This window comes from Ursus arctos, unplaced genomic scaffold (assembly GCF_023065955.2).
Source record: "Ursus arctos isolate Adak ecotype North America unplaced genomic scaffold, UrsArc2.0 scaffold_31, whole genome shotgun sequence".
NCBI classification, from domain to species: Eukaryota; Metazoa; Chordata; class Mammalia; order Carnivora; family Ursidae; genus Ursus; species Ursus arctos.
In genome coordinates this window covers 1,497,122-1,524,229 of record NW_026622997.1, presented here as the reverse complement: position 1 = coordinate 1,524,229, position 27,108 = coordinate 1,497,122, and the positions used below count along the sequence as shown (strand labels likewise).

The following is a 27,108-nucleotide window of genomic DNA, read 5'->3' as shown; positions in this document are numbered from 1 at the left end:
GATAATTCTAGAACACTCCCTTTCATTAACTCTGTGGAGAGATTAACAAAAAAGATGTATTTATTTATTTTAGAGCAGGAGGGGCAGAGAAGGAGGGAGAAAGAAACTTCAGCAGACTCCGCGGAGAGAGCGAGGCTCCACGAGGGTCCAGATGCAGAACCCTGAGAGCGGAGCCTGAGCGCAAACCAGGAGTCTGACTCTCAAACAGCTGCACCACCCAGGCGCCCCTGGAGAGAGTTTGTATTAAGTAGCAGGAATAATCTGACCTTAGGAGAGGACGATGAAGTGGGAACAAAAATTGAATGATATCTCTTGTATTTATTTTTCCCCAGTTATACTGTGATAGAACCGACATGTAACATGGAGCAAATCTTAGGACTAGGAGATGTGAACATGTGTATGCAACAAAATTGTTACCACGATGGTGTTGGCTAACACCTGCATCTCATCACACAATGAGCCTTTCTTCTTTGTGGGGAGAAGTTTAAGATCTACCCTCAGCGACTTCCAGTCTGTGATACAGTCACAGGAACTGTAACTACCATGCTGTACGTTAGCTTCTCAGGACCTGTTCATGTTGCACCTGGCAGCTGGTACCCTTTGCCCACATCTCCCGCTTCTCCCCCCCTCAGCCCCTGGTCACCACCATTCTACTCTCTGTATCTGCAGGTTCAGCTCTTCTGGACCCGCAGTTATGTCAGATCACACAGTCTTTGTTTTTCTCTGACTTGTGTCACTTAGAATTAGCTCTGCGATATCTTACACATTGGTTATGAATGAGAATAAGTGAAAAAAATATTCACGTATTTACAATATTTATTTCTTGTTAAAGATTTGTTTGTTTATTGTAGAGAGAGAGAGAACATGACTGGGGAGAGGGGCAGTGGGAGACAAAGAGGGGAAGCCACCTCCCCGCTCGCAGGGTGCTCTATCCCTAAGCTGGGCTCCATCCCAACACTCAGAGATCATGACCTGAGTGCAAATCAAAAGTCTGAAGGTTAAGGGACTGGGGACCCACAATTTACATTTCAAATTAACTAACTGAATGGACTCTTACTTCTATATTTCTATGCAAATATTTGGGGGAATTGTGGTGAAAAAGTCTTCAGTGTCTTGTAAAACATGCAGGTCATTCACAGATGAGAACAAGCTGTTTAGGGGGGTCTAGGGAGGGATTTGTCCTCTGTGAAATATGTGACATCACATAGGAGACAGATGAGGTCTCCTCTGGCGTTGTCCTCGATCTTCATTCTCCCTGAGGACTGTCACCTCTAGACCGCTCAGCGAGACGGCCTCATTAACAGTGTGGGGCGTCTGCTCCCCAGAGACGTCAGCCAGGGAAACACATGTGGTTCTCAGTGTCAGCCCAGCCACAGCCGAGGGTCACAGCACCCTCTCCTGTGCTCATGAGGGTCTCACTGTCACCAGGCAGGTCATTACATTCGGGAAACCACAGTGAGAGTTTGCTATTGCCTTCATCTACCACGTCCTAGAGGCAACGTGCAGATCTCTGTCCACCTGAAGACCCGTGAAATCATCGTGACAAAGCGTCCTTTTGCTTAGAAAATCTTCAGGGATAAGCCAGTGCTGGTGTAGCCAAACTTTGCATTTACTGCATACATCGGATTCTGCATGTCCCAGTGCCAATCCCAGTACTGTGTGTAGGCAGTGACTTGGAAAGGACGTAGGGAACTAGCTAGAACCCAGAGAGAAGGTGAACAAAGGTGAGTGAAATGGAATTTGGTCTGTGTGTTGCTTTAGGAATTGGTAAGTTAGTTAATTTTCAGTTGTAATTTTTTTAAAACAAAAGAGCTTTATTGGGTTGATTATATGGTCCACTGTCTAAAGGAAGACTGTGGAAAGTGTCCAAGTATAAGATTTAAATTTACTTGTTCATTATAGACTCTACCAAGTCGTTCCCAGACATTTCATTGTACTGTAGTCTATTCCTTAGACCTGTGTATGCACACGTGGAGAATACTTTAAATACACATCTATAGTGGTAATAAAGTATGGCCTTCAGTAGCACAATTAGAGAGTATGCATATGTGTACAATTACTGGAGTATATGCTACCCTGCTTTCACTTTGGTCCTTATTGTCTGTGAAATTAGACAATATTTGTTCTCTATGCATAAAACTCATTGTCAGTATTAATAGTTTCTAAATGGTCATTTTCCCCTTTTAGAGTTTCTAAAATATCTAAAACATGTTTGGAGCTTAAAAAATGCTGTATTGGAGATTACTACAGGGGAGTTGATTTGTGACTATTGTGTCAGTGCTTCTCTGTTTGGACACTGGGCTCCATCCTTGTCTCCTCGCACAGGATCGGGAATGGACTCTTGCGTGATGCTCTTGGTGTCCTGCTCAGACCCTCTTTCCCTGGCTGCTGTTCCGATCCTTGCCCGATGTGTTAGGAATACGGGCTGCAGGGTTCACAGCCATTCCCTTCTCAGAGATTGGCCCTCAGCTGAAGGGGAGCCACTGTGCCAGGGGGTCTCAGGAACAGGGTGGGGGTAGCTCACATCCAGTGACAGGCTCGTGGGGTAGACAAAGGCTGCCAATGCCCAGGCAGGACGAAATCTGCTGCAATTCATGCTCCAGAGCTGGGCTGTCCAATACGGGAGTAAGTAGCCACGGGAAGCCATTTACATTTAAATTAATCAAAATTAAATAAAATACAAAATTCAGTTTCTCAGCGAGGACGTTTTAAATGCGCAGGTGGTGACATGTGGATAGCGGCTACGGTATCAGACAGCGAGGACGCGGGGTTTCCACCAGCACAGATGGCTGCTTGTGTGGGAGAGTCCTGTCCCGCTTCTTAGGGGATCAGGCTTATGCCATATTCCACCTGAGCCCACATCCTTGTTTAGCAACGTTCTCTGCTCTGTTTTGTTCCCTCACCCCCTTTATCCTGAGAGCATTCCCTGAACAAACCACATGCAGGGGAAATCCTGCTTGATCCTCTTCTCCCGTGGAACCTGCTGGAAAGCACTGTCCATGTTCATTAGACCTGTCATTTCCCGCGTTGTGACAGCTGCATTCCCCTCATCAGCTCCTCCTGCATTGTCCTCGGGGGCTGTTCTGGTAGATCTGGGTCAGCTCAGACCTAGGACACGGTCACATTATTAAAGCAATAGCGACTCATTCCTACCACTGCCAACACTCTTTCAGGATCATTCAGGAACTGGATAGGGCAGGGTTTTATGTCAGTTATAGCGGTGATTGTTATATAGTTGAAATATCCTCAATACAGACATTTTCTTGAGATCTTTGGTCTTTAAAATGTGTAGTTTGGCTAGTGAACATCTGGTTTTCTGGAAATATTTGCTCTTCCACTAAAACATTTAGACGTATATCAGCATTGAACACTTCTGTTAATGGCTCTATCAGCTTCCGTGTGCCGGTACTGAACATACAACCTCTTTCATTTGATGTCCGTTCTCTTAATTATTATTGTAGAATTGTATTTTTATGAGATGTCGTTTCCCTCTATATTGTTTTTTAGGTGGTAATTATTACATAGAACGCCATTGTTTTTGTTTTTTGGCATCTATTTATTTTTATTTTACCTAATAACACTTTTCCTTCTCAGTATATAACCTGTGTTTATTTAAGTATTTGTTGTTTTGTATGCATAGTAATAATTTTTGTGTTGTTTGTACTGGGTTTTCCTATAAGATATCCTATCATGATAGTTGTAGGGACAGCGTTCTGTGCTCCTTATCTAGCATAGATGTGTTTACTATTTCCAGCCAGATTTATTTACATAGTTTGTCTAAGAGGAATCGATGTCTCTTACTGCTGTGTCATTGGATACCTACCTACGTATAGATGATGGTTCTTAGCCTATTTACACGAGTCTTTAAATGTGGTAAGAAGTGGATGAAATGAAACTTCTCATTTCACTTTAGTCTAAACATAGCCTTTCTCCGGGAAGATTGCGCTCTGTGGGGCACAGGGATTGGAGAGGGATGGGTGCTGAGTAGGGAGGAGGAAGGGAACAAAGGGACCCAGATCCGCAGAGCGCCTGTTGCAATCAGGAGAACACATTATGCAGCCCGATCTTTCCCATACCCATTGTTACTAAAGTAGGATCATTTTCCTGGCTGTAATGTGGGAAAAAAAAGATGGTAGACTATGACCTGAGTATCGTAGTTCCCTCCCAGTGTGCTCTCCAGGAAGGCACTCGGAGCAGTTGTAACATGCAGAGACAGTCACATGTCACATTCTCTCCTAGTGGACATCGCCTTTGCCTGATATTTTATTTTTCCACTTAAAATCACATTCACTTTTATACCTGTCAGATAGAAGCCATTCAGCATTCTTTATACTTATGTATACACACACACACACACACACACACACACACGCATACATTTATAATCCGTTAAAGCAGGAAATCATTTGTGCAGGGTCAGCTCACCAGAGTTTTGTCTTCTCTTACCTGCCCTCTTAGTCCTTATTGATAGGATAATGCTAAAATATATCATCATTTTTTCTAATGGTACATATGGTAGTGGTGTTTCCTTGGGTGCGTTAGCATTTCACTTGTCCTCCTTACTTTGGTGAGGAATTCCTTTATTAGACACCTTTAAAACACCAGCAATTTATTTTAGGTAATTCATCTGTACTTGCGCATGTGCGTGAGACTGAACCGCGGTTTGTTTTTATTCTCTCTTCTGAGCAGGAGTGAGTCTGGCAGATTCCCTGTTGTTGCACACTTACACTGTCTCAGATTCCTTTATACCTCATGCCATTAAGACGTTTTTCATGCATAGATTTTTTTGTGTGTGGATACCACTGAATACATCTCCATAGGAAATCCAAGGAGGTACAAAATAGTGTGAAATACTATACGCTCTACTCCGATCTCATAAATATTTATTTTATGCCAGTTTTGTACCCATTTCTTTCACACACCAGTGGGTCTACCCTGAAACCTGATTCAGTTTTTTCCTCTTAGAAGACCAAAACATGTACTGTATGCCTGACTATTTGAACATGCTAGAACTGAAATACTCGTTTTCTGATGCCTCTTTGGGGGGGTTGTAACTACACTTCTTCAGTTCTAAGACGAATAGGGTCATCAGACTCCCTGAGAGCTGGCCACGTGCTTGGTTCAGCATCAGTAACTTCGCAAGAGAGCTTCCAGAAGGCAATAATTAACCTAATGTTGACGGGTATCTGAAATTATAAAATACCAAAATATCTTTTCTGGGACTTTCTGTGTAGTACTTAAAGGTTTCCATTACAGGCTTTTACCTGTCATTGCTTTGAGTATCAATCTGTGTTTATCTGTATATATTCATCTATTTGACTATTTTATCATAGGTAGGGGTGTAAAGCATTGCATTTTGTACATAGATTACACAGTGTGGTAACTTTTTAAAATGTTTATTCTGATTAGAATATTGATGGTGAATAATCCTACTTTTTTCAGGAATTTTGTGTGTTCTGGTTAATAATTGTGAAACTGAAATCCGCAGAAGGAAGAGGAAAGTCATGGCCAGTGGATTTGAGAGCTCTGATTCCACCTGTATATGCAAGGCCAAGGAATTTCAGAGTTCCTGATAAATTGATATGGTAATTTTAAGCATCTTCAGGCAAACTTAAACACTGTAATTGAATGGTGGTGGTCTCGCGTTCTCTCTGATTGAGGTTTAGTTGTTTTGCTAGTATAAGGAAACAGAAAATCCAAATGCGTAGCTTCCATAAATATAATAACTTACAGAGGTAATTCTTTTTTTAAAAATTTTTTATTATGTTATGTTAGTCACCATAGAGTACATCATTAGTTTTTGATGCAATGTTCCATGATTCATTATTTGCGTACAACACCCAGTGCACCATGCAATACGTGCCCTCCTTACTACCCATCACCAGCCTGTCCCAATCCCCCACCCCCATCCCTCTGAAGCCCTCAGTTTGTTTCCCAGAGTCAATAGTCTCTCATGGTTCATCTCTTCCTCCCATTTCCCACCCCTCATTCTTCCCTTCCTTCTCCTAATGTTCTCCCTGCTATTCCTTATGTTCCACATGCAAGTGAAACCATATGATAATTGTCTTTCTCTGTTTGACTACTTCACTTAGCATAGTCCTCTCTAGTTCCATCATGTCCGTGCAAATGGTGGATATTCATCCTTTCCGATGGCTGAGTAATATTCCATTGTATATATGGACCACATCTTTATCCATTCATCTGTTGAAGGGCATCTCGGCTGCTTCCACAATTTAGCTATTGTGGACAATGCTGCAGTGAACATTGGGGTGTATATGGCCCTTCTCTTCACTAAGATTACAGAGGTAATTCTGACACAATGTTCACATGCAGACCAAAAGACCTTTCATCCCTATGACTGACGCCAACACAAAGTTCATTATTTCACTTTTTTAATATTACATATTAAGGATTTACTTTTTCTGATAATGCAGAACTAAATCGGTATAAGGTATGTCAGTTTCAATCATTTATTGAAAGAGTTATTTTTAATATCCCATGGCCATGTCTATAACGTAATAGACTACCCCCGCCAATTATTTTTTTAAAGATTTCTTTTAAAACTTGCTAAACGCTTGGTCCTGACAGGAAACATGTGCTAACAGAGGATGGAACAGAAAAATGGCAGTTCTTTCACTGGGTTTATCCTGCTGGGTTTCTCGGACCGGCCTCAGCTGGAGCTCGTCCTCTTCGTGGTTCTGCTGATCTTCTATCTGTTCACTCTGCTGGGAAACACCACCATCATTGCCTTGTCCCACCTGGACCCCCACCTTCAGACTCCCATGTACTTTTTCCTCTCCAACCTGAGCTTTCTGGACCTGTGCTACACGACCAGCACTGTCCCGCAGCTCCTGGTTCATCTCAGGGGAACAGACAAGTCTATCTCCTTTGGCGGCTGTGTGGCTCAGATGTTTGTTTCTCTAGGGTTGGGCTGCACAGAGTGCATTCTCTTAGGGGTCATGGCATTTGACCGCTATGCAGCCATCTGCAGGCCCCTGCACTACACAGTGGTCATGCACCCCCGTCTCTGTGCCCTCATGGCTTCTGCATCGTGGGTCATTGGTTTTGCCAACTCCTTATTGCAGACTGTGCTCACCTTCCTTGTACCACGTTGTGGGAGAAATAAAATAGATCACTTCCTTTGCGAGGTCCCGCCACTGCTCAAGCTTGCCTGTGTTGACACGACTGCGAATGAGTCTGAGCTCTTCTTTCTCGGTGTGATCATTCTCCTCATCCCTGTGGCCTTAATCACAGTCTCCTATGGTCGGATTGTCAGGGCAGTCTTAAGAATAAAGTCATCTGCAGGGCAGAGGAAAGCGTTTGGGACGTGTGGGTCCCACATCACTGTGGTCTCCCTGTTCTATGGCACGGCCATCTACGCTTACCTCCAGCCCAGCAACAACTACTCCCAGGATCAGGGCAAGTTCGTTTCTCTGTTCTACACCATCGTCACCCCCATGGTCAACCCCGTCATATATACACTGCGGAACAAGGATGTGACAGGAGCAATGAGGAAGGTGCTTTGCAGGGACCATGACTCCAGATGACTGGGAGGAAAGAACCTTTGATGGAAGACGTTGAAGACCAGAGTGATTAATGTTTGTCACCTGGGGCGCCTGGGTGGCACAGCGGTTAAGCGTCTGCCTTCGGCTCAGGGCGTGATCCCGGCATTGTGGGATCGAGCCCCACATCAGGCTCTTCCGCTATGAGCCTGCTTCTTCCTCTCCCACTCCCCCTGCTTGTGTTCCCTCTCTCGCTGGCTGTCTCTGTCTCTATCGAATAAATAAATAAATAAAATCTTTAAAAAAAAAAAAAGATGTTTGTCACCTACCTAGGTCATCCAAAATTTCCCCTGATAAGTCTCAAGGGAATTTACTTACCTCATTTTTTTATGCAAGTGAATTCCCAAAATCTAAGTTCATGGATTCATGCAGCCTCCTGAAAGGCTGATTTTGTAATCGTAGCTCATATGCATATATATATATATTTTTTTTTTTTTTAAGGATTTAGATCTAATTTGAGAGAGAGCATAACTAGGAGGAGGCTAGGCAGACGGAGAAAGAATGTCAAGCAGACTGTACCCTGAGTGCAGAGCCTGATGCCAGGATGGATCCCATGACCCTGAGATCACGACCTGAGCTGAAATCAGGACTCAGACGCTTGAGCAACTGCAGCAACCAGGCTTCCTGAGCATCTGCATCTTGTTTCAGTATTTTATTTTATTTTATTATTTTGTTAATAATTTTTATTTTGTTATATTAGTCACCATACAGTACATCTCCAGTTTTTGAGGCAATGTTCCATGATTTTTAGTATTTTAGAACGCTGCACAGGTTTTTCTTATTTCACTCTCATTTGGGAATACCGTTCCATTTCTAAGTGCAAAAAGACATTTATGCACGTAATATGATGGCACAGGGGGCGGGGACGGGGCCTTGCGGCCAGTCCACGGGGAGCGCCAGCGCTAACACACCAGGCAGCGTTCGCCCACTTCTGTGCTCAGTCGGAGAAGCGCCCGCGTGAGGTCTGCACGCTGGTCACGCAGCTTGTGAGCCAGTGCCGCATCCACAATGGCTTTAGGACATGATCACATCGACACAGCACAGAACTCAGTTCCCACTTAATATTCTGCGTGTTCTATCCACAGTCGTGCAGTAAAAGCTTCAAAGGGTAAAACATTTAGATCTTCTCTTGATACCATTTTATAAGTTCTGTGATCCAGGCATCAGCTGATTAATGCTTTGTAACTCACATCCCAAGAAAGGCCCAAACAATTTGGATGCAGGGACATAGGAAAATAAGAGAGATGACCTCTCTTTCCCAGGAAATCCCATGTTCCGTGGAGCTTACTCGGATTCACCGGGCGGAAAAAAAATAAAGAATTGTTTATTAACTACTAAACATCCCCATGTGTCTAAATTTTATAAATTACCATCTCATTCAAATTAACTGTCATACAGCTCTGAATTCTGCACGTGGCCCCTGCAGGTAAGTGTATCTGTGTCTGGGACTGGACACGTCTGCGTAACCAGGGTGCTGTTCCCTACCCGACAGTGACCAGCTCCACCAGGGCCTTGCACCCCCTGAGCCGGTCGTGCTCATGACAAGTGACCTTGTCCAGAGACAGCGCTTGGAGGCTGGAAATGACAGCCAGGGGGAGAGTATGCACACGGTCAGGGTCTCTCTGGATCGCTAACAGCATCACAATATTCCCACTGGAATCTACCCCTGGGGTTTGTCTTGACAAAACAGTGATGCTGCATGTGTGCCAGTGGAAAAGCGGTTTTGTGATACTGTTTATCCCCGATGGTGACAGATTTCCATTCCCCATCATATTCCTGTTTCTGTTTTAGAAATTGTATTTATTCATTTATTTATTTATTTATGAGAGAGAGAGCCTGGGCAGGGGAGGGACACAGGGGCTCAGAGAGGGACAGCCCGACTCTGGGCGGAGCACGGAGCCCAATGTGGGGCTTGATCTAGAGACACTGAAGTCATGAACTGAGTTGAAATAAGAGTCAGATGCTTAACCTGCTGAGCCCCTAGGCGCTCTCCATTGTTTCAACCACATCCTGACCGTTATATCCAAATGGTTACTTTAAAATCCCTGAAATGATCTCTCCTTGGTGCAAAACCCCTCAGGGTCTCATGAAGTTACACAGCCTGTTGTTCTGGGGGAGCAACTACTCTGCTCTTGAGGTCACACAGCGCCCTGGGGCGAAACAGATTCACTTCCTTTGAATGAATGTTTGAATAGCATTTCCATGTTCACAACTCCTGGAAATAAATTCCAGAGAACAAAGACCTCTGGGATCCATGCCCGGAAAAAAAAAAAAAATTCATTTGACAGACCAAACACAAGTTCAGAATTGTTCTGTAGCAGTTTTCTAACGTTAGGAACCTGTTCCCCACACTCTCCATGCTTTGTCTACAACAGAGTCCAGGGTTGTGTAATTGTCACCAATATATTTGGACTGTCTCCTTCTGTATTTTCACCAATAACTGGCATGCCTGTGGGATTGTACCCAAGGCTTGGCTACGTTATTTGACTCCATCTGTGTTTAGCACCTGGAGCTCAGGACGACTGTTATGCTCTAGAGGAATCCATGGATTCTCCCAGCTCTTGTCCTTTCTGAGAAACGCGGGGTGCACACCCTCAGCTCAGGGGATGCGTGATTGCAGACACCCAAAATGTCAGTCGGACTCACATGAAACTCAATTCTTAACCCACAGAAGATTTACTACCGATTAACAAAGGATACAAAATGCTGAGAGCCCTTGAGTATCCAGGAGGCCCCAGGCCCATCAGACACAGCTTCGGAGACCCCGCACCGCAATGGGAAGTGGTTTGTTTCTCAGATGTGGGGCAGAACTTGTCTGGCACCAGTCAGCACAGGAAAGGCTGGGGGATCCTCAGATTCTGTGTCCCTTCCGTCACAGCCCTGCTCTGGCGTTAGGACTGTCATTTGGTAGCATGTCGGCAGTGTGTGGGGTGTAGCTTCTAAACAGACCCCACGCATCACGCTGCCATCACTAGTAGGGCAGTGATCGGCGTACAGCCACCCCTGTAAGACCCTCACGTATCTCGTTGTCTGCACATTTCACGGTTACTCTTTGCCAGAGTTCTGCTCTGTCCAGGCTCACTGAGGAGGGAGGAACAGGTTACCGATCCCTGTGAACCTTTCCTTGGCAGGTGACTTGTTTTCAGATGCTTGTTTTGTAATGCGGGTGAGGACTTCTTTCATCGTCGTGATATTGTAGCGTGTTTCAGACCTGGTCGTACAGACTCTGGGAACCACTGTGTATGGTGCGGTTTGCCGAGAAGGTGGGCTCCGTGTAAATGCAGAAATGAGAGGATAAATGACTGTTGCTCAGAGGGGTCAGGGGATGTGGTCCCTGAGATGGCCTTAGGGATGGGACACTTGCTTTGGGGAGGGAGACCTTTTCTTCTCCCCCCCACCCCAGGATTCTTCTTGCTGTTTTGGAATTAAAGTGATAAGAGCAGAGGTAACACAAGAAAAAACCCGAAGCTTTATTACCTGCTGGTGGAGCCCTATAATGAAATTGAGACCCAAAGAAATGACCAAGGCGGGCAGTTTTTACGCCTTTCATACAGAGACAAGAAATGTGTGAGGAATTAACAGGATAAAGGAAACAGGCATCTGGGAGCTTTAGTTAGGAAGGAATTGTAATTGGAATTTGGGCTGAGGTAGTGGATCATAAAAAAGGCTTATTTCTACAGATTTCTCAACTCTCATGTCCGTACCTGGGTGATAAGGATGACTTTTACTTCTTAGTCCTTTTAATTCTAAGTCTTCTTAGTCCTTACTCCCCTGGAGGGGAGATCTGTTTCCTGCTTTCAGGGGAACAGAGGAGGATGTGATGTCCTTGCACCTGCTGTTTCCCAAGCAGCTTCCATTCAAAATAATCACTATGCCTTTGAGGCCCGTTTTGGGATCTGCTCTGGGTCTCTACACCTGATCCTACAACAATTTAGTTCTATTGGTTTACACTGTTGGGTGGATTTATGTTACCCATTCTGAACTGAAAGAAATCTATGAGGTCTTTAAGAAGTGTAAGTTCGTCTAAGTAGACAACCATTTCTGAGGACAGTTTTAGCTCTTTCGAGAGTGAAGTGGTTCAGTTGTTGGACCTGTGTCTTTAGTCTCAGTGAAGCGTCCTGGACATTTCTACTGATTGGATTATGTGGGATCCTCATGATTGATGGGAAGTCACGACCGCTGCCAAAGCCTTTCTCAGGAGCGTCCCTTCGATTCTTGGTAGCAGCTGACAGATGGTGCTGTCCGTGTATTTTTAGGGCCCCGTTTCAAGCATTTGGAAACATTGAAAGAGTTTGGCAAGATTCTTTTGGGAAAACATCTTTCTTAATAATTCTATGGAAACGAGAACTCTGTTTAATGTAGTCAAGGAAGTATTGTGGCTACAATGTGGTGATTTTAAGATGAAACCACCCTCTCTCTGACTCACTGCCTTTCTTGGAAAAACCATCCTTTACTACCCAAGGAATGTTTCTCCTTGATTTTCACCAGAACGTGCTACAGTCTGGCTTGCCTTTACATGGAGGTAGCATATATAGTAGTGTATTATCACACACACACAGATATGGGCATGCACAGATAGGTAGCATATATAGTAGTGTATTATCACACACACACAAATATGGGCATGCACAGATAAGGGTAGTCCGCCTGAATCTCCTGTCCATCTTGTGAGGATGGAGAGTAGAAGAAAATGTGTTTCCGTCAGCTCGCACTACTTTGAAGTGACAGGTTTATAACTGATTATTTCCAATGTGTTCTGAGATGTGTACAAACATACCCAAGTGTGTGTGGTAACAGTTGTTTCCTTCAGGTCACATGGCAAAGGAAAGCTACTTACCAGGAGGTGTTGGGGTATCGGTTCTTGGGAGAATCTTACCCACTAAGAGCTGAATGGAACAAGCTACACTCCTTTTGCTGTCATAACAGACACGCCTAAGTAAAAGGTTCAGAGTTGCCATTCCTTCACTCTCTGGATTTCAATTTGCATCAGAAAGGGTGGGCTGTGCTTGTACATAGGATAATTCTAGAACACTCCCTTTCATTAACTCTGTGGAGAGATTAACAAAAAAGATGTATTTACTTATTTTAGAGCAGGAGGGGCAGAGAAGGAGGGAGAGAGAAACTCCAGCAGTCTCCCCGGAGAGAGCGAGGCTCCACGAGGGTCCAGATGCAGAACCCTGAGAGCGGAGCCTGAGCCCAAACCAGGAGTCTGACTCTCAAACAGCTGCACCACCCAGGCGCCCCTGGAGAGAGATTTTTGTATTAAGTAGCAGGAATAATCTGACCTTAGGAGAGGACGATGAAGTGGGAACAAAAATTGAATGATATCTCTTGTATTTATTTTTCCCCAGTTATACTGTGATAGAACCGACATGTAACATGGAGCAAATCTTAGGACTAGGAGATGTGAACATGTGTATGCAACAAAATTGTTACCACGATGGTGTTGGCTAACACCTGCGTCTCATCACACGATGAGCCTTTCTTCTTTGTGGGGAGAAGTTTAAGATCTACCCTCAGCGACTTCCAGTCTGTGATACAGTCACAGGAACTGTAACTACCATGCTGTACGTTAGCTTCTCAGGACCTGCTCGTGTTGCACCTGGCAGCTGGTACCCTTTGCCCACATCTCCCGCTTCTCCCCCTCCAGCGCCTGGTCACCACCATTCTACTCTCTGTATCTGCAGGTTCAGCTCTTCTGGACCCGCAGTTATGTCAGATCACACAGTATATGTTTTTCTCTCCTGACTTGTGTCACTTAAAATTAGCTCTGCGATATCTTACACATTGGTTATGAATGAGAATAAGTGAAAAAAATATTCACGTATTTACAATATCTATTTCTTGTTAAAGATTTGTTTGTTTATTGTAGAGAGAGAGAGAACATGAGTGGGGAGAGGGGCAGTGGGAGACAAAGAGGGGAAGCCGCCTCCCCGCTCGCAGGGTGCTCTATCCCTAAGCTGGGCTCCATCCCAACACTCAGAGATCATGACCTGAGTGCAAACCAAAATTCTGAAGGTTAAAATTATGAATGAAAAAGGAGAGGTCACAACCAACAACAATGAAATTGGAAGGATTATTAGAAATTTTTATCAACAGCTTTATGCCAATAAATTAAGCAATCTGGAAGAGATGGAGGCCTTCCTGGAAACCCATAAACTACCAATACTGAAACAGGAAGAAATTGATTTTTTAAACAGGCCAATTAATTATGAAGAGATTGAGTTAGTGATAAACAATATTCCAAAAAATAAAACTCCAGGCCCGGATGGTTTTCCTGGGGAATTCTACCAAACATTCAAAGAAGAAATAATATCTATTCTCCTGAAGCTATTTCAAAAAATAGAAACAGAAGGAAAGCTACCAAACTCATTCTATGAGGCCAATATTACCTTGATCCCCAAACCAGGCAAAGACCCCAACAAAAAGGGGAATTACAGACCGATTTCCCTAATGAATATGGACGCCAAAATCCTCAACAAGATCCTGGCAAACAGAATCCAACTGTACATTAAAAGGATTATCCATCATGACCAAGTGGGATTCATCCCTGGGATGCAGGGGTGGTTCAACATTCGCAAATCTATCAGTGTCTTAGATTTTATTCAGAAACAAAAATTCAGAAATCATATGATTCTCTCAATAGATGCAGAAAAAGCATTTGACAAAATACAGCATCCTTTTCAGATTAAAACCCTTCAGAGTGTAGGGATAGAGGGTACATTTCTCAAGTTCATAAAAGCCATCTATGAAAAGCCTACAGCAAATATTATTCTCAACGGGGGAAAGCTGGAAGCCTTTCCCTAAAGATCAGGAACACGACAAGGATGCCCACTCTCGCCACTATTATTCAACATAGTACTAGAAGTCCTTGCAACAGCAATCAGGCAACAAAAAGGGATAAAAGATATCCAAATCGGCAAAGAAGAAGTCAAACTGTCTCTCTTTGCAGATGACATGATACTCTATATGGAAAACCCAAAAGAATCCACTCCCAAACTATTAGAAGTTATAGAGCAATTCAGTAATGTGGTGGGATACAAAATCAATGCTCAGAAATCAGTTGCATTTCTATACACGAATAATGAGACTGAAGAAAGAGAAATTAGGGAATCCATCCCACTTACAATTGCACCAAAAACCATACATTACCTTGGAATTAACTTAACCAGAGACGTAAAGGACCTATATTCTAGAAACTACAAATCACTCTTGAAAGACATTGAGGAAGACACAAAAAGATGGAAAAATATTCCATGCTCATGGATCGGAAGAATTAACATAGTTAAAATGTCCATGCTACCCAGAGCAATCTACACTTTCATTGCTATCCCGATCAAAATACCAATGACATTTTTCAAGGAACTGGAACAAATAGTCCTTAAATTTGTATGGAACCAGAAAAGGCCCTGAATCGCGAAGGAACTGTTGAAAAGGAAAAAAGTAGGGGACATCACAATGCCGGATTTCTAGCTGTACTACAAAGCTGTGATCACCAAGACAGAATGGTACTGGCAGAAAAACACACACATAGACCAATGGAACAGAATAGAGAGCCCAGAAATGGACCCTCGGCTCTTTGGGCAACTAATATTTGATAAAGCAGGAAAAAACATCCGGTGGGAAAAAGACAGTCTCTTCAATAAATGGTGCTGGGAAAATTGGACAGCTACATGCAAAAGAATGAAACTTGACCACTATCTCACACCATACACAAAAATAAACTCCAAATGGATGAAAGACCTCAATGTGAGACAGGAATCCATCAAAATTCTAGAGGAGAACATAGGCAACAACCTCTACGACATCGGCCAAAGCAACCTTTTTCATGACACATCCCCAAAGGCAAGAGAAACAAAAGATAAAATGAATTTATGGGACTTCATCAAGATTAAAAGTTTCTGCACAGCCAAGGAAACAGTCAGAAAAACTAAGAGGCAGCCCACGGAATGGGAGAATATATTTGCAAATGACACTACAGATAAAGGACTGGTATCCAAGATCTACAAAGAACTTCTCAAACTCAATACACGAGAAACAAATAAACAAATCAAAAAATGGGCAGAAGAAATGAACAGACACTTTTCCAATGAAGACATACAAATGGCTAACAGACACATGAAAAAATGTTCAAAATCATTAGCCATCAAGGAAATTCAAATCAAAACCACACTGAGATACCACCTTACGCCAGTTAGAATGGCAAAAATAGACAAGGCAAGAAACAACAATTGTTGGAGAGGATGTGGAGAAAGGGGATCCCTCCTACATTGTTGGTGGGAATGCAAGTTGGTACAGCCACTCTGGAAAACAGTGTGGAGGTCCCTTAAAAAGTTAAAAATTGAGCTACCCTATGATCCAGCCATTGCACTACTGGGTATTTACCCCAAAGATACAGACGTAGTGAAGAGAAGGGCCATATGCACCCCAATGTTCATAGCAGCAATGTCCACAATAGCTAAATCGTGGAAGGAGCCGAGATGCCCTTCAACAGATGACTGGATTAAGAAGTTGTGGTCCATATATACAATGGAATATTACTCAGCTATCAGAAAGAACGAGTTCTCAACATTTGCTACAACATGGACAGCACTGGAGGAGATAATGCTAAGTGAAATAAGTCAAGCAGAGAAAGACAACTATCATATGATTTCTCTCATCTATGGAACATAAGAACTAGGATGATCAGTAGGGGAAGAAAGGGATAAAGAAAGGGGGGGTAATCAGAAGGGGGAAAGAAACATGAGAGACTATGGACTATGAGAAACAAACTGAGGACTTCAGAGGGGAGGGGGGGTGGGGGAATGGGATAGACCGGTGATGGGTAGTAAGGAGGGCACGTATTGCATGGTGCACTGGGTGTTATACACAACTAATGAATCATCGAGCATTACATCGGAAACCGGGGATGTACTGTATGGTGACTAACATAATATAATAAAAAATCATTAAAAAAAAAAAAAAAAAGAAAAGAAAAACACACACATAGACCAATGGAACAGAATAGAGAACCCAGAAATGGACCCTTGGCTCTTTCGGCAACTAATCTTTGGTAAAGCAGGAAAAAACATTCAGTGGAAAAAAGACAGTTACTTCAATAAATGGTGCTGGGAAAATTGGACAGCTACTTGCAAAAGAATGAAACTTGACCACTCTCTCACACCATACACAAAAATAAACTCCAAATGGATGAAAGACCTCGATGTGAGACAGGAATCCATCAGAATCCTAGAGGAGAACATAGGCAACAACCTCTATGACATCAGCCAAAGCAAACTTTTTCATGACACATCCCCAAAGGCAAGAGAAACAAAAGATAAAATGAACATGTGGGACTTCATCAAGATAAAAAGCTTCTGCACAGCCAAGGAAACAATCAAAAAAACTAAGAGGCAGCCCACGGAATGGGAGAATATATTTGCAAATGATACTACAGAAAAAAGACTGGTATCCAAGATCTACAAAGAACTTCTCAAACTCAATACATGAGAAACAAATAAGCAAATCATAAAGTGGGCAGAAGATATGAACAGACACTTTTCCAATGAAGACATACAAATGGCTAACAGACACATGAAAAAATGTTCAAAATCATTAGCCATCAGGGAAATTCAAATCAAAACCACACTAAGATACCACCTTACGCCAGTTAGAATGGCAAAAATCAACAAGGCAGGAAACAGCAATTGCTGGAGAGGATGTGGAGAAAGGGGATCCCTCTTACATTGTTGGTGGAAATGCAGGTTGGTGCAGCCACTCTGGAAAACAGTGTGGAGGTCCCATAAAAAGTTAAAAATTGAGCTACCCTATGATCCAGCCATTGCAGTACTGGGTATTTACCCGAAAGATACAGACGTAGTGAAGAGAAGGGCCATATGCACCCCAATGTTCATAGCAGCATTGTCCACAATAGCTAAATCATGGAAGGAGCTGAGATGCCCTTCAACAGATGACTGGGTTAAGAAGATGTGGTCCATATATACAATGGAATATTACTCAGCAATCAGAAAGAATGAGTTCTCACCATTTGCTGCAACATGGACGGCACTGGAGGAGATAATGCTAAGTGAAATAAGTCAAGCAGAGAAAGACAATTATCATATGATTTCTCTCATCTATGGAACATAAGAACTAGGAAGATCGGTAGGGGAAAAAAGGGATAAAGAAAGGAGGGTAACCAGAAGGGGGAGTGAAGCATGGGAGACTATGGACTCTGAGAAACAAACTGAGGGCTTCAGGGGGAGGGGGGTGGGGGAACAGTATAGGCTGGTGATGGGTGGTAAGGAGGGCACGTATTGCATGGTGCGCTGGGTGTTATACGCAACTAATGAATCATCAAACTTTACATCAGAAACCAGGGATGTACTGTATGGTGACTAACATAATGTAATAAAAAAACATTTTAAAAAAAGTCTGAAGGTTAAGGGACTGGGGATTTTACATTTCATATTACATTTCAAATTAACTAACTGAATGGACTCTTACTTCTATATTTCTATGCAAATATTTGGGGGAATTGTGGTGAGAAAGTCTTCAGTGTCTTGTAAAACATGCAGATCATTCACAGATGAGAACAAGCTGGTTAGGGAGGTCTAGGGAGGGATTTGTCCTCTATGAAATATGTGACATCACATAGGAGACAGATGAGGTCTCCTCTGGCTTTGTCCTCGATCTTCATTCTCCCTGAGGACTGTCATCTCTGGACCGCTCAGCGAGACGGCCTTATTAACAGTGTGGGGCGTCTGCTCCCCAGAGACGTCAGCCAGGGAAACACATGTGGTTCTCAGTGTCAGCCCAGCCACAGCCGAGGGTCACAGCATCCTCTCCTGTGCTCATGAGGGTCTCACTGTCACCAGGCAGGTCATTACATTCGGGAAACCATAGTGAGAGTTTGCTATTGCCTTCATCTCCCACGTCCTAGAGGCAACGTGCACATCTCTGTCCACCTGAAGACACGTGAAATCATCGTGAGAAAGCGTCCTTTTGCTTAGAAAATCTTCAGGGATAAGCCAGTGCTGGTGTAGCCAACCTTTGCATTTACTGCATACAACTGATTCTGCATGTCCCAGTGCCAATCCCAGTACTGTGTGTAGGCAGTGACTTGGAAAGGACGTAGGGAACTAGCTAGAACCCACAGAGAGATGAACAAAGGTGAGTGAAATGGAACTCGGTCTCTGTGTTGCTTTAGGAATTGGTAACTTAGTTAATTTTCAGTTGCGATTGTTCTTAAAACAAAAGTGCTTTATTGGGTTGATTGTATGGTCCACTGTCTAAAGGAAGACTGTGGAAAGTGTCCAAGTATAAGAATTAAGTTTAGTTGTTCATTGTAGACTCTACCAAGTCGTTCCCAGACATTTCATTGTACTGTAGTCCATTCCTTAGACCTGTGTATCCACACGTGGAGAATACTTTAAATACGCATCTGTAGTGGTAATAAAGTACGGCCTTCGTAACATAATTAGAGAGTATGCGTATGCGTACAATTACTGGAGTATATGCTTCCCTGCTTTCCCTTTGGTCCTTATTGTCTGTGAAATTACACAATATTTGTTCTCTATGCAAAAAACTCATTGTCAGTATTAATAGTTTCTAAATGGTCATTTTCCCCCTTTAGATTTTCTAAGATATCTAAAATACGTGTGGAGTTTAAAATGCTGTATCGGAGATTACTACAGGGGAGTTGATTTGTGACTATTGTGTCGGTGCTTCTCTGTTTGGACACTGGGCTCCATCCTTGTCTCCTCGCACAGGATCGGGAATGGACTCCTGCGTGATGCTCTTGGTGTCCTGCTCAGACCCTCTTTCCCTGGCTGCTGCTCCGGTCCTTGCCCGATGTGTTACGAATACGGGCTGCAGGGTTCACAGCCATTCCCTTCTCAGACATTGGCCCTCAGCTGAAGGGGAGCCACTGTGCCAGGGGGTCTCAGGAACAGGGTGGGGGCAGCTCACAGCCAGTGACAGGCTCGTGGGGTAGACAAAAGGCTGCCAATGCCCAGGCAGGACGAAATCTGCTGCAATTCATGCTCCAGAGCTGGGCTGTCCAATACGGGAGTAAGTAGCTACAGGAAGCCATTTATATTTAAATTAATTAGCATTAAATAAAATACAAAATTCAGTTTCTCAGCGAGGACGTTTAAAATGCGCAGGTGGTGACATGTGGATGGCGGCTACGGTATCAGACAGCGAGGACGCGGGGTTTCCACCAGCACAGATGGCTCCTTGTGTGGGAGAGTCCTGTCCCGCTTCTTAGGGGATCAGGCTCGGGCCATAGTCCACCTGAGCCCACATCCTTGCTTAGCAACGTTCTCGGCTCTGTTTTGTTCCCTCACCCCCTTTATCCTGAGAGCATTCCCTGAACAAACCACATGCAGGGGAAATCCTACTTGATCCTCTTCTCCTGTGGAACCTGCTGGAAAGCACTGTCCATGTTCATTAGACCTGTCATTTCCCGTGTTGTGACAGCTGCATTCCCCTCATCAGCTCCTCCTGCATTGTCCTCGGGGGCTGTTCTGGTAGATCTGGGTCAGCTCAGACCTAGGACACGGTCACATTATTAAAGCAATAGCGACTCATTCCTACCACTGCCAACACTCTTTCAGGATCATTCAGGAACTGGGTAGGGCAGGGTTTGTATGTGAATTATATCCATGACTGTTATATAGTTGAAATATCTTCAATACAGACATTTTCTTGAGATCTTTGGTCTTTAAAATGTGTAGTTTGCCTACTGAACTTCTGGTTTTCTGGAAATATCTGCTCTTCCACTTAAACTTTTAGACGTATATCAGCATTGAACACTTCTGTTAACGGCTCTATCAGCTTCCGTGTGCCGCTACTGAACATACAACCTCTTTCATTTGATGCCTGTTCTCTTAATTATTATTGTAGAATTGTATTTTTATGAGATCATTTCCTACTATATTGTTTTTTAGTTGGTAATTTTTACATAGAATGACATTGTTTTTGTTTTTTGGCATCTATATATTTTTATTTTTATTTTACCTAATAACACTTTTCCTTCTCAGTATATAACTTGTGCTTATTTAAGTATTTGTTGTTTTGTATGCATAGTAATAATTTTTGTGTTGTTTGTACTGGGTTTTCCTATAAGATATCCTATCATGATAGTTACTAGGGACAGCGTTCTGTGCTCCTTATCTAGCATAGATGTGTTTACTATTTCCAGCCAGATTTATTTACATAGTTTGTCTAAGAGGAATCGATGTCTCTTACTGCTGTGTCATTGGATACCTACCTACGTATAGATGACGGTTCTTAGCCTATTTACACGAGTCTTTAAATGTGGTAAGAAGTGGATGAAATGAAACTTCTCATTTCACTTTAGTCTAAACATAGCCTTTCTCCGGGAAGATTGCGCTCTGTGGGGCACAGGGATTGGAGAGGGATGGGTGCTGAGTAGGGAGGAGGAAGGGAACAAAGGGACCCAGATCCGCAGAGCGTCTGTTGCAATCAGGAGAACGCATTATGCAGCCCGATCTTTCCCATACCCATTGTTACTAAAGTAGGATCATTTTCCTGGATGTAACATGGAAAAAAAAGATGGTAGACTATGACCTGAGTATCGTAGTTCCCTCCCGGTGTGCTCTCCAGGAAGGCACTCGGAGCAGTTGTAACATGCAGAGACAGTCACATTATTTGGGAGAGGAAGAAGCAGGCTCCCAGCAGAGGAGCCCGATGTGGGGCTTGATCCCAGAACGCCAGGATCACGCCCTGAGCCGAAGGCAGATGCTTAACCGCTGTGCCACCCAGGTGCCCCTGTTTTTATTCTGTCTTCTGAGCAGGAGTGAGTCTCTGGCAGATTCCCTGTTGTTGCACATTTACACTGTCTCAGATTCCTTTATACCTAATGTCATTAAGACGTTTTTCGTGCACAGATTGTTTTTTGTGGATACCACTGAATACATCTCCATAGGAAACCCAAGGAAGTACAAAATAGTGTGAAATGCTCTATCCTCTAATCTGATCTCATAAATATTTATTTTATGCCTGTTTTGTACCCATTTCTTTCACACACCAGTGGGTCTACCCAGAAACCTGATTCAGTTTTTTCGTCTTAGAAGACCAAAACATGTACTGTATGCCTGACAATTTGAACATGCTAGAACTGAAATACTCGTTTTCTGATGCCTTTTTGGGGGGGTTGTAACTACACTTCTTCAGTTCTAAGCGTCTGGACGAATAGGGTCATCAGACTCCCTGAGAGTTGGCCACGTGCTTGGTTCAGCATCAGTAACTTCACAAGAGAGCTTCCAGAAGGTAATAATTAACCTAATGTTGATGGATATCTGAAATTATAAAATACCAAAATATCTTTTCTGGGACTTTCTGTGTAGTACTTAAAGGTTTCCATTACAGGCTTTTACCTGTCATTGCTTTGAGTATCAATCTGTGTTTATCTGTATATATTCATCTATTTGACTATTTTATCATAGGTAGGGGTGTAAAGCATTGCACTTTGTACACAGATTACACAGTGTGGTAACTTTTTTAAATGTTTATTCTGATTAGAATATTGATGGTGAATAATTCTACTTTTTTCAGGAATTCTCTGTGTTCTGGTTGATAATGTGTGGAACAGAAATCTGCAGAAGGAAGAGGAAAGTCATGGCCGGTGGATTTGAGAGCTCTGATTCCACCTGACTATGCAAGGCCAAGGAATTTCAGAGTTCCTGATAAATTGATATGGTAATTTTAGGCATCTTCAGGAGAACTTAAACACTGTAATTGAATGGTGGTGGTCTCACATTCTCTCTGATTGAGATTTAGTTGTTTTACTAGTATAAGGAAACACAAAATCCAAATTCGTAGCTTCCATAAATATAATATCTTACAGAGGTAATTCTGACACAATGTTCACATGCAGACCAAAAGACCTTTCATCCAATGACTGACGCCAACACAAAGTTCATTATTTCGCTTTTCCTATATTACATATTAAGGATTTACTTTTTCTGATAATGCAGAACTAAATTGGTATAAGGTATGTCAGTTTCAATCATTTATTGAAAGAGTTATTTTTAATATCCCATGGCCATGTCTATAACGTGATAGAATACCCCCGCCAATTATTTTTTTAAAGATTTCTTTTAAAAGTTGCTAAACGCTTGGTCCTGACAGGAAACATGTGCTAACAGAGGATGGAACAGAAAAATGGCAGTTCTTTCACTGGGTTTATCCTGCTGGGTTTCTCGGACCGGCCTCAGCTGGAGCTCGTCCTCTTCGTGGTTCTGCTGATCTTCTATCTGTTCACTCTGCTGGGAAACACCACCATCATTGCCTTGTCCCACCTGGACCCCCATCTTCAGACTCCCATGTACTTTTTCCTCTCCAACCTGAGCTTTCTGGACCTGTGCTACACGACCAGCACTGTCCCGCAGCTCCTGGTTCATCTCAGGGGAGAAGACAAGTCTATCTCCTTTGGCGGCTGTGTGGCTCAGCTCTTCATTTCTCTAGGGTTGGGCTGCACAGAGTGCATTCTCTTAGGGGTCATGGCATTTGACCGCTATGCAGCCATCTGCAGGCCCCTGCACTACACAGTGGTCATGCACCCCCGTCTCTGTGCCCTCATGGCTTCTGCATCGTGGTTCATTGGTTTTGCCAACTCCTCATTGGAGACAGTGCTCATCTTCCTTGTACCACGTTGTGGGAGAAATAAAATAGATCACTTCCTTTGCGAGGTCCCCCCACTGCTCAAGCTTGCCTGTGTTGACACCACTGCGAATGAGTCTGAGCTCTTCTTCGTCGGTGTGTTCATTCTCCTCATCCCTGTGGCCTTAATCACAGTCTCCTATGGTCGGATTGTCAGGGCAGTCTTAAGAATAAAGTCATCTGCAGGGCAGAGGAAAGCGTTTGGGACATGTGGGTCCCACATCACGGTGGTCTCCCTGTTCTATGGCACGGCCATCTACGCTTACCTCCAGCCCAGCAACAACTACTCCCAGGATCAGGGCAAGTTCGTTTCTCTGTTCTACACCATCGTCACCCCCATGGTCAACCCCGTCATATATACAATGCGGAACAAGGATGTGATGGGAGCAATGAAGAAGGTGCTTTGCAGGGGCCATGACTCCAGATGACTGGGAGGAAAGACCCTTTGATGGAAGACGTTGAAGACCAGAGTGATTAATGTGTTTGTCACCTACCTGGGTCATCCAAAATTTCCCCTGATAAGTCTCAAGGGAATTTACTTACCTCATTCTTTTATGCAAGTGAATTCCCAAAATCTAAGTTCATGGATTCATGCAGCCTCCGGAGAGGCTGATTTTGTAATCTTAGCTCATATGCATATATATATATATTTTTTTTTTTAAGGATTTATGATCTAATTTGAGAGAGAGCATAACTAGGAGGAGGCTAGGCAGAGGGAGAAAGAATGTCAAGCAGACTGTACCCTGAGTGCAGAGCCTGATGCCAGGATGGATCCCATGACCCTGAGATCACGACCTGAGCTGAAATCAGGACTCGGACGCTTGAGCAACTGCAGCAACCAGGCTTCCTGAGCATCTGCATCTTGTTTCAGTATTTTATTTTATTTTATTATTTTGTTAATAATTTTTATTTTGTTATATTAGTCACCATACAGTACATCTCCAGTTTTTGAGGCAATGTTTCATGATTTTTAGTATTTTAGAACGCTGCACAGGTTTTTCTTATTTCACTCTCATTGGGGAATACCGTTCCATTTCTAAGTGCAAAAAGACATTTATGCACGTAATATGACGGCACAGGCAAAATAAGCTTACGAACCACTAACGCACTGTAAGAAATACGAACATTTTCGCATTTTGTACCAATTGCTGAAGAATGTCACTTATTCTTGCATTTTGATCATGGCTCTACACTTATTCTTGCGTTTTGATCATGGCTCTACACTTATTCTTGCGTTCTGATCATGGCTCTATTGCAAGGTCCATAGGTTGACTGTAGCGCTGCTTTTTCACAGAATTAGGTGGGCGTCTACGGGAAAACGAACTGTCAGGTCAGAGAAAACCTTGCTAACATCGACGCCGGTAAAGCCACTCAGATGCCAGGTGCAGTGTGATGTCCCGTGTGTCGGTGGTCGGAGGCAGCCTATCCGCAGCGTTCGCGTCACATGGGGGCGGGGAGGGGGCCTTGCGGCCAGTCCACGGGGAGCGCCAGCGCTAACACACCAGGCAGCGCTCGCCCACTTCTGTGCTCAGTCGGAGAAGCGCCCGCGTGAGGTCTGCACGCTGGTCACGCAGCTTGTGAGCCAGTGCCGCATCCACAATGGCTTTGGGACATGATCACATCGACACAGCACAGAACTCAGTTCCCACTTAATATTCTGCGTGTTCTATCCACAGTCGTGCAGTAAAAGTTACAAAGGGTAAAACATTTAGATCTTCTCTTGATACCATTTTATAAGTTCTTTGATCCAGGCATCAGCTGATTAATGCTTTGTAACTCACATCCGAAGAAAGGCCCCAAAAAATTTGGATGCAGGGACATAGGAAAATAAGAGAGATGACCTCTCTTTCCCAGGAAATCCCATGTTCCGTGGAGCTTACTCGGATTCACCGGGCGGAAAAAAAATAAAGAATTGTTTATTAACTACTAAACATCCCCATGTGTCTATTTTTTTTTATTAATAATGATTTTTTATTATATTATGTTAGTCACCATACAGTACATCCCCGGTTTTCGATGTAAGGCTCGATGATTCATTAGTTGTGTATAACACCCAGTGCACCATGCAATACGTGCCCTCCTTACTACCCATCACCGGTCTATCCCATTCCCCCACCCCCCTCCCCTCTGTAGCCCTCAGTTTGTTTCTCATAGTCCATAGTCTCTCATGTTTCATTCCCCCTTCTGATTACCCCCCCTTTCTTTATCCCTTTCTTCCCCTACTGATCATTCTAGATCTTATGTTCCATAGATGAGAGAAATCATATGATAGTTGTCTTTCTCTGCTTGACTTATTTCACTAAGCATTATCTCCTCCAGTGCCGTCCATGTTGTAGCAAATGTTGAGAACTCATTCTTTCTGATTGCTGAGTAATATTCCATTGTATATATGGACCACAACTTCTTAATCCAGTCATCTGTTGCAGGGCATCTCGGCTCCTTCCACGATTTAGCTATTGTGGACATTGCTGCTATGAACATTGGGGTGCATATGGCCCTTCTCTTCACTACGTCTGTATCTTTGGGGTAAACACCCAGTAGTGCAATGGCTGGATCATAGGGTAGCTCAATTTTTAACTTTTTAAGGGACCTCCACACTGTTTTCCAGAGTGGCTGTACCAACTTGCATTCCCACCAACAATGTAGGAGGGATCCCCTTTCTCCACATCCTCTCCAACAATTGTTGTTTCTTGCCTTGTCTATTTTTGCCATTCTAACTGGCGTAAGGTGGTATCTCAGTGTGGTTTTGATTTGAATTTCCCTGATGGCTAATGATTTTGAACATTTTTTCATGTGTCTGTTAGCCATTTGTATGTCTTCATTGGAAAAGTGTCTGTTCATATCTTCTGCCCATTTTTTGATTTCTTTATTTGTTTCTCGTGTATTGAGTTTAAGAAGTTCTTTGTAGATCTTGGATACCAGTCCTTTATCTGTAGTGTCATTTGCAAATATATTCTCCCATTCCGTGGGCTGCCTCTTAGTTTTTCTGACTGTTTCCTTGGATGTGCAGAAACTTTTAATCTTGATGAAGTCCCATAAATTCATTTTATCTTTTGTTTCTCTTGCCTTTGGGGATAAACATCCCCATGTGTCTAAATTTTATAAATTACCATCTCATTCAAATTAACTGTCATACAGCTCTGAATTCTGCACGAAGCCCATGCAGGTAAGTGTATCTGTGTCTGGGACTGGACACATCCACGTAACCAGGGTGCTGTTCCCTATTCCGACAGTGCCAGCTCCTCCAGGGCCTTGCACCCCCTGAGCTGGTCGTGCTCATGACAAGTGACCTTGTCCAGAGACAGCGCTTGGAGGCTGGAAACGACAGCCAGGGGGAGAGTATGCACACGGTCAGGGTCTCTCTGGATCGCTAACAGCATCACAATATTCCCACTGGAATCTACCCCTGGGGTTTGTCTTGACAGCACAGTGATGCTGCATGTGTGCCAGCGGAAAAGCGGTTTTGTGATACTGTTTATCCCCGATGGTGACAGATTTCCATTCCCCATCATATTCCTGTTTCTGTTTTAGAAATTGTATTTATTCATTTATTTATTTATTTATGAGAGAGAGAGCCTGGGCAGGGGAGGGACACAGGGGCTCAGAGAGGGACAGCCCGACTCTGGGCGGAGCACAGAGCCCAATGTGGGGCTTGATCTAGAGACACTGAAGTCATGAGCTGAGTTGAAATAAGAGTCAGATGCTTAACCTACTGAGCCCCTAGGCGCTCTCCATTGTTTCAACCACATCCTGACCGTTATATCCAAATGGTTACTTTAAAATCCCTGAAATGATCTCTCCTTGGTGCAAAACCCCTCAGGGTCTCATGAAGTTACACAGCCTGTTGTTCTGGGGGAGCAACTACTCTGCTCTTGAG

At 43.5% G+C, this 27,108-nt stretch overlaps 2 protein-coding genes across 2 annotated transcripts; both read left to right on the top strand.

Annotated features, from left to right (window-relative positions):
- The first annotated feature begins 6,608 nt into the window (after positions 1 to 6,608).
- LOC125283523 (putative olfactory receptor 2B8) lies at positions 6,609 to 7,547 on the top strand. The gene has a single exon (XM_057304997.1). It carries the CDS (start codon positions 6,609 to 6,611, stop codon positions 7,545 to 7,547), a length of 939 nt encoding a protein of 312 aa, XP_057160980.1.
- Positions 7,548 to 22,720: 15,173 nt separating this feature from the next.
- On the top strand, positions 22,721 to 23,659 carry LOC125283529 (putative olfactory receptor 2B8). The gene has a single exon (XM_048225539.1). It carries the CDS (start codon positions 22,721 to 22,723, stop codon positions 23,657 to 23,659), a length of 939 nt encoding a protein of 312 aa, XP_048081496.1.
- The last annotated feature ends 3,449 nt before the right edge of the window (positions 23,660 to 27,108 follow it).

Excerpts from the sequence above, each read along its gene's own strand:
- LOC125283529 (XM_048225539.1), top strand. The coding sequence starts at position 22,721 with ATGGAACAGAAAAATGGCAGTTCTTTCACTGGGTTTATCCTGCTGGGT.
- LOC125283523 (XM_057304997.1), top strand. The coding sequence starts at position 6,609 with ATGGAACAGAAAAATGGCAGTTCTTTCACTGGGTTTATCCTGCTGGGT.